An 8,079-nucleotide genomic window follows, 5' to 3' on the forward strand; every position below is an offset into this window, starting at 1 on the left:
CGACCCCGCAATACAAAGGGTTCCAGAAGGTTCTAGAAGGTTCTGGAAAGCGACACCTGGCAAACAAGAGGATGCTCTCAGCAGACAGAAAGGATGACATGTGGCACCAATGGCAGGTCGCCAGCACCGATAGCAAGATTTTTATGGGACAGACCGACAACCAGTACGAAAGGACGCTGAGCTGGAGCGAATAACCATACGCCACGTCACCTCTAGGCCTGACCATGTCAAAAGGGACACAATGAATATTCCTCTTGTCGGACAGCTGGGAAACAACGGCTAACTGGCAATCTCCTTCCTTCACAATTCTCCGGCTATAAATAGAAGACTCAACCTCCAGGTTTAAGGATCTGATTTCTTACTCTCTCATTATATACATTCACTTATCCTCAACACGATTACTTATTCTTGGTGGTTATAAGGAGAACCTCCATCTTCTCCTCCTTGTAGCGAGTCACCGGTGTTGTTTGTTTTTCAAGATACCTTGGAAGAATCAATCATTCGTCAAATGAAGAACAAAAGTGAAACCATCCTGTACAAGACGACCGAGCTAAATAGCCAGTGCTATGAAGTGTTTCATCAAACCCAATACCCAATCCGATATACCCGAATCACAATCAATTCAGTCAGTTTAATCGGGCTACACATATTTTCTACAAACCTTCTTCACACTACAACATATTTTTCTTTTCTTGATATACACACAATCAATAACGCGTATACAAATATTTGTTATGGTATACGTCTAGTCGTCTACTAAATCTAACCTTTTAATAAAAGAAATATAATATTTATTTATTTATATTAATTAACCGTTACATTAAAAAATCTAAAACCCTAATCCCTGTTACATTAACATTACCAGGAAGTATCCCGGAAAAAACATGATCACCTTCCAATATTCAAATTCCCTATTTAAATAATCTATTGAATCTATTGAATATTGCATGTGATTTTAATACAAAGTTCATCCACAAACCCTACTGTTGGTTGTTATTCTCATCAAACAAAAGTTGATCGATCTTCACCAGAATTGTACGAATGGGAGGGTGTTTTTCCGACGTAAGCGGTGGAAAAGCGGCCGTCGGCGGTGGTGGTGGTGGCGGTGGCGGCAATGTAGATGAGGCTGTTGATTACTTCTATCGGTCCAAAGGTCTTCAACCGCTATACACGCGAATTGAGGTATAATACGGCGTCGTATTGTTAATTAGGTTATGATTTGAAGTTGAAATCGCCTTCTGTCGGATGTTGTTTGAGAGCTAAACGATGATCAGTCCGTTTTAACCGGTTGAAAATTAGAGGAAACCGGTTCTTGTTGTAGTCAACAAAAGTCAAAACCGGTTTCGGAGGGAACCCTCAACTTGATTACAAACAGGCGGTTCGGTTCCTAACCGGTTATTGCCAAACCGGTTTCAAAACGGTTTCCGGTTCCCTTACACCTCTAGTTGAAACACTGATCATAAGACTATACGGAGTGGAGTCCACACCCTCGCAACATACAATCCATAAAACAAACATGTGTATATACCGAGTCTAAATGATTTAGCACCCTCGCAACACACAATCCATAAAACAAACATGTAGCATTATACTGACACTTACTTAATACTGTTATTGGTTCAACACTTAATAGTTCAGACTTCTTCCAGGGTTCAACACTTACCTATTCAAAAGTTGCCAAACAACCTCTTAGTCTAATATTTTTTGTTCCACCTTAGAAAACTCACAACCCAACAATCTATAAAATTGTTGATTCTCACAATATATGGAATTCTAGAACTTGTCTGTAGTCTAGTGGGTGAGAGAGCCCATTTAATCTATAAACCCCACGTCCCCACATTTGTTGCCCATACAACCGATGTGGGACAAGTCTCATGTCTTATAATGGTTCCAGTCCATAATATTGTCAAATACTGCATTTGTTTTTTTGAAAGTTGCAAAGACATTACATGTCGAATCGGGTAGTAGTCTATGGTTACGTCCAGGGGCGCAGCTATGAAGGGGTCGGGGTGGCGCCCGACCCCCCGAACTTTTCGCTCAGTATTGTTATGTATGTATGTACGTTTCGTATAGAATTTTTTAGGTATATACGTTTTCGGCCCCCTGGTTTTATAAAAAAATTAGGTATATACTTTTAGGTCTGGTGACTTCCCACCCCCCGGTGGAAATTTTCAAGCTTCGCTACTGGTTACGTCCGGACAATAGATGCAAGCATATCTGAATACACACACACTGCTAATGTGTTATGTTTTACTTAGGCTATTAGCTTACTACCACTGACTTGCTACACATTAGCAAAATTTCATTAATTATATACTCTTTTTTTTATTGGTATTAGACAATGCTATGTAGTTTATAGTAGATTCTATTAAGATTTAAACATACCACCTTTTATGCCATGTTAGAGAATATTTAGATAACTTTGTTCACTTAGTAAATTTGAAGTCAACATGACTTAAGTTTCCATACATGAAACACATAACATGATAGTGGTATTAAAGAGCAAACACAAAACAACTTTCTATTCAGCTTTGTGCAATATGCTAGTAGTTGTATATGTCTATCTCCTGGAAGCAATTTCTCTCCACGTGTGACTGACTGACTTCTTGATGATGAAATCGCAGTTATCTTTATCAGCTTCAAAATTACGAGATCTTGACATCATGTCAAAGGTACTTTAACTAACTGTATCTTAATTTGACATTGTTGTTTGTTTTGCAATTCAGCAAACCTAAAAATATGTTGATGTTATGTTTTTTTGTTTAATTGTAGAGTGACCCTATGGCAGTTGTGTATGCGAAGAAGAAAAGTGGAATTCGCGAGGAACTCGAGGAAGTTGGTCGTACGGAGGTGGTCATGAACAACTTGAATCCCATGTGGATTCAGAAAATCAATGTTGCATTTCACTTTGAGGTTGTTCAGCCATTGATGTAAGCGTCCTGCTAGTTTTTTTTTTTTTTTTTTTTTTTTATACTATTTGGTACGACACCGTTGAATGTTTAGTAAATTGTCTGCATATCTCCGTGTTCTTTTTCAGCATCCGGGTGTATGATGTGGATACAAAGTATCATAATTTGTCAACGAAGGTTCCATTTACTTATGAATGTGTCGATTCTTGTTATGTTTTTTTAATGTCTAACAGGTCAAATAGTTCTTACGGGTCGAAAGTCTCTCAAAGTGTGTTTCTAATGCAATCTATTGTATATGTGGCACAGATGCTGGACTTAAAAGACCAAGATTTTATTGGTGAAGCTAACTGTGTTTTGTCAGAGGTAAGTTTACTTGCATTAGGATTCCCAAACGGACTATAACTATAATAATCGTTTAGAATTTAAGGTATTATTCCTGTTCACTTAACACTGGCAGATCATGACTCACCGAAGCCGAAGTGTGACCTTAAAACTTCATGGTAAAAACAGGCATGATGTCGGAAATTTGGGTTCAGTAACCGTTCATGCAGAGGAAACCATTGCTTCCAAAATGGCTGTTGAGATGAGACTCCGATGTTCAAACTTGGATAACAAGGATTGTTTCTCTAAAAGTGTAATTACTCTCACTCAACAGCTACTAACGAAAGTTGTAATAAAATCATTCTGTTTTCAACTTTATTATTTTTACCTCTTTAGGATCCGTTTTTAAGAATTTCTAGGGTCGTTGAGGCCGGAAGTCCTATTCCAATTTGCAAGACAGAAGTAGTGAACAACAATTTGGACCCTGTATGGAAGCCATTGTGTATAACTATGCAGCAATATGTGACCAAGGTGAAGTTGGTTACTTTTATTCTCTATGCATTATTCCGTATTTGTGCTGAAATCGTCTTTACATATATTTTAGAGTAAATTACGTTTTTGGCCCCTGTGGTTATATCACTTTTACTATATTACCCCAAAATAAGAATTTTTAACATATCTGCCCCCATGGTCTTTATAACTAACCATTTTGGTCCTACGTCTAACCATTTTGGCCCCCATGGTCTCTATAACTAACCATTTTGGCCCCCATGATCTCTAGACTTAGGGGTCAAAATGGTTAGTTATAGAGACCATGGGGGCAGATATGTTAAAAATTCTTATTTTTGGCTAATATAGTAAAAGTGATATAACCACAGGGGCCAAAAACGTAATTTACTCTATATTTTATTTATTTTTACAGGATAACCCTCTAGTAATAGAGTGTTTTGACTTCAATACCAATGGAAACCACACATTTATCGGGTAAACTTTTTTGTTATTTTGTGCATAATAAATTAATAACACATCTCACTTTCGTGAAAAATTGTCTTCTTTACTGGAAAGATATGGGAAAATAACTGTAAAGATTTTATTATTTACAGTAAACTGCATACATCAATTCAAGATATGGAAAATCTTCATAAAGCAAATGCCGGTGCAAATCTTGTCTTTCCATCTTCTCGTCACAAAGATCATGAGAAGGTAAACTGTATTCATTTGTTGTCTTAAAAGAACTATATAATACTATACTTTGCAATTTAATGAAGCGTTATAACTACAAAAAAAAAAAATAGGTTCTCAAGGGTAGACTTTATGTGGACGGATATGAAGAAAAGGAGTTGTATAGTTTTCTTGATTATATCTCTAGTGGCTTTGAACTCAACTTCATGGTTGCTGTTGATTTTACAGGTAAGTGTGCTTTACTTAATTAATTACACTAAAATGTGATATCTACTAAATGATTCGAATTCTTGACAGCTTCGAATGGTGATCCACGTAAGCGGGATTCATTGCATTACATGGGCTATGATAGCAGCTACTTAAATGCATACCAGCAAGTTAGCAGCTTAAATATACTGACTGAACTGTTTCGTACAGAGTTATACAAGTTTTCTAATTCGGTAATATGTTTATCTTTCTGATTACAGGCTATTATGGAGGTTGGAGAAGTGATACAAGTTTATGATTATGATAAACGGTTTCCTGCTTGGGGTTTTGGTGGGAAACTATACGATGGCTCTGTATCTCATTGTTTCAACCTCAGTGGAAATGCTGGTAGCTTCGAGGTAAAATTCTTTACGTTAGTGAGGCGTTGGCGCGTTGCTTTATGTACTACTAAAAGTTGCACGTGTCTTGTTTACATATTTGCCCTTTTATCAAGTAAACCTTCCACAATCTCTTCATCCCTTTGATTGTTTGTACATATCACCCTCCTGAGTCCTACGGATCCTAATTTTGACCCGTTGGACCATAATTGACCCAGATGTGCATGAGGTGCCACCTTAAGACCAGTTTGACCAATTTTTGACCCTTGTGTTTGTTTGATAATATTTTAAACGGTAAAATATGAAAAAATAGCTAACAAATGAAACATGTCACATGAGTGGAACAGATTAAACACGGCAAATGCTTTAGAACCTGTATTCAATTCAAATGCTTGTTCTAGCTCGCTTTATATAGAAGTTATAAAATGAACAAAAAGTGTTGTGGGGCCCAACCCGTTTGACCTGCACCTAAAATTACTCGTTTTGACCCAACCCTATTTTGACCCGTTACCCAACCCGCCTGTTTTGTCACCTGTACTACTTTTCACATAGTAAAATCATTGCAGATGGCTAAAGTAGAAGACTCATTTGTTTCCCGACATTATATTGCAGGTTGAAGGAGTGCAAGGCATAATGGGTGCTTATAAGAACGCGTTGCATACCGTCTCTCTTCATGGACCCACTTTATTTGGTCAAGTAATCAACCAAGCTGCAGAAATAGCTGCTCAATCCCTCTCAACCAATCCCACCAAGTACTTTGTATTGCTAATCATAACGGTAAACATGTTACAAACCAATTATATATACTCATTACTCTTTTTAATTTTTATAAAATATATAAATTGTATGTTATTTTATTAGGATGGAGTTCTTACCGATCTCCAAGAGACTAAAGACGCAATCGTCAGAGCCTCTGATCTGCCCCTCTCAATTCTAATCGTTGGAGTCGGTAATGCTGATTTTAAACAAATGGAGGTAAATGCTTACTTTTTCCTGCAAACGTCACCGTGTGTGATTTGCAACCCTAACAATACCATCTAACAGATTTTGGATGCTGATACCGGACCACGTTTGGAGAGCTCGACGGGAAGAGTAGCTACTCGAGATATTGTTCAGTTTGTTCCCATGCGTGATGTACAGCGTAAGTAACGTATAAATTATTTTCTAAACAGTTTTCTATGTTTAAATTAAAGATATCAGTTTCGACCCATTTACTTATGTATAGGTCGTTTTGAGATATGTTCATCTCTTAACGGGTCAAATGGGAAAATAAAAAAGTTAAGCTAAAAAGGAAATGTGTCAAATGGATTTCGAGGGATCAAATGACTTGAATCACCAAAACTGTGCTGTTTAAGTCATCAACCACTAACTCAAGGCCTTATTTGGAGCTTATCTAATAAACCTGAGCGTCACATACCAATTTTAACTAGATTTTCGAGCCTAAACAAGCCTGTAATATTGTAAATATAATAGTTTTTATGTTATATAATAAATACATAATTATATAATAAATACAAAATTACATAATAAATAGTCATATATATAGAACTCACTAATTACATAATTATATTTGTGTGTCAGTGTGTGTATCTATTATAGTTATAAATATATATAGAGGAAGGTTAACGTAATAGCTCTTAGCGTACAACCGATAAGACATATAATTACGCACGTTCATTTGAAAATCACGCACGTTATAAAACTCAAAAACCCTAATTACGCATGTTGGAGACATAAATCACACACGTTATATACCTATAATCATGCATGCCCTAACTCCCAGTTCAAAAATCGCATCCCTTGTTCTACGATCTGAAACCATTGTTACTGCCCTTTGACTCCAATCGAATCAAAGCTTGGTCATATTCCTGCATCCTCTGTTCTGCTGTCTGAATCAAAACTTCGTCGTGGTCCTGCATCCTCTGTTCTAGGGTCATTGTTCGAGTCGTCATTTTTGATGAAAATTTTCAAAATCAAAGATGAATTTGAACACAATTCGATGAAATTGACCAAACAATGGCCAATTTGAACTAAAATGAAAAGAAAATTGAAACGAATTGGACGAAATTGATCAATCCCAGGCTAATTGAAAAGAACACTAATCATGCATGTTGTATCAACAAATTACGCATGTTATTTTTTTGTCGCGTACTGGTCGCACGTTAAGGGCTATTGTATTTTACACTTTCTCTATATATGTATATAAGTAAGATAATTAATAAAATAATAAACTAGCCGAGCTTGAGCTATAAAAATTTTCAATGCAAGCTCGGGCTAGGTTTGTATGCACCCCTAATTTTGCAAACAGGCTTTGTGTGCATGTTCATCGGTAAAACTTGCTCAACCTAAATTTACACATTTTATTAACCTTGTGTAGGTGGAGAGAGATCAATGGTACAGGCTCTATTGGAAGAGTTACCGGGTCAATTCTTGACTTATATGATAAGTAGAGATATCAAGCCACTCGGTATTGATGCACCCCGGGCTCCTCTTCCAGCGGATCCTTTAATCCTTGAATCTTGGTATCATTAGCCTCGGTTTTCCTTGTGATTAGTCGAATGCGTACTAGAAGGCTCTAACTAGCACTATTTTCTTTGGTAAGCTTGTTTTTTAAACTTCTCAACGGTTAGTAACAAAAATTTGCGTACGGGTGTGAACTTCGACGATTTACGACATATGCGTGTGACGCTTGAATATTATAAGATTTTACGTGGGGTACATATTATGTGATCTGAACTATTGAAATGAATACCTAATGTTTGGTCCATGATAATTACATGGATTGTGATCTCAGTGATTGAAATGAATATATTAATGTATATGATAGTATTCCTTAATAGTACTAGGTATAATATAGTACTTTCACTTGTTTAAAAAGGAATATTGAGGGCATGTTTGGCTAAGCTTTTTTTAAAAAATCCAATAAGTCAAAATAATGTTTGGATAAAAGAAAAGGATTTTTCAAAATAACTTTTTACCTAAGGTGGAAAAGTCAATTTAAAAAGCTAGAATATCCTGACTTTTCAAAACTTTTTGGCTTATTGGCTTTTTCCACCACATAAGCTAATCCAAACACTTTGTTA

At 36.4% G+C, this 8,079-nt stretch overlaps 1 protein-coding gene across 1 annotated transcript; it reads left to right on the plus strand.

The window, feature by feature from the left end:
• The first annotated feature begins 845 nt into the window (after positions 1 to 845).
• On the plus strand, positions 846 to 7,774 carry LOC110912089 (protein BONZAI 3). Its single transcript, XM_022156757.2, has 16 exons — positions 846 to 1,182; positions 2,625 to 2,672; positions 2,773 to 2,930; positions 3,038 to 3,086; positions 3,216 to 3,272; positions 3,367 to 3,543; positions 3,627 to 3,761; positions 4,153 to 4,214; positions 4,334 to 4,433; positions 4,526 to 4,640; positions 4,710 to 4,789; positions 4,880 to 5,017; positions 5,609 to 5,773; positions 5,858 to 5,971; positions 6,041 to 6,137; positions 7,374 to 7,774. The coding sequence occupies exons 1-16, from the start codon at positions 1,042 to 1,044 to the stop codon at positions 7,526 to 7,528; spliced, it is 1,791 nt and encodes a 596-aa protein (XP_022012449.1). The 5' UTR covers positions 846 to 1,041; the 3' UTR covers positions 7,529 to 7,774.
• Positions 7,775 to 8,079: the final 305 nt, after the last annotated feature.

This window comes from Helianthus annuus, chromosome 15 (assembly GCF_002127325.2).
Source record: "Helianthus annuus cultivar XRQ/B chromosome 15, HanXRQr2.0-SUNRISE, whole genome shotgun sequence".
NCBI classification, from domain to species: Eukaryota; Viridiplantae; Streptophyta; class Magnoliopsida; order Asterales; family Asteraceae; genus Helianthus; species Helianthus annuus.

Coding starts and splice junctions, on each gene's coding strand:
- LOC110912089 (XM_022156757.2), top strand. CDS start 1,042: ATGGGAGGGTGTTTTTCCGACGTAAGCGGTGGAAAAGCGGCCGTCGGC. Junction 3,087..3,215: donor ATCATAATTTGTCAACGAAG/GTTCCATTTACT, acceptor TATGTGGCACAG/ATGCTGGACTTAAAAGACCA. Junction 4,790..4,879: donor ACTTAAATGCATACCAGCAA/GTTAGCAGCTTA, acceptor TTCTGATTACAG/GCTATTATGGAGGTTGGAGA.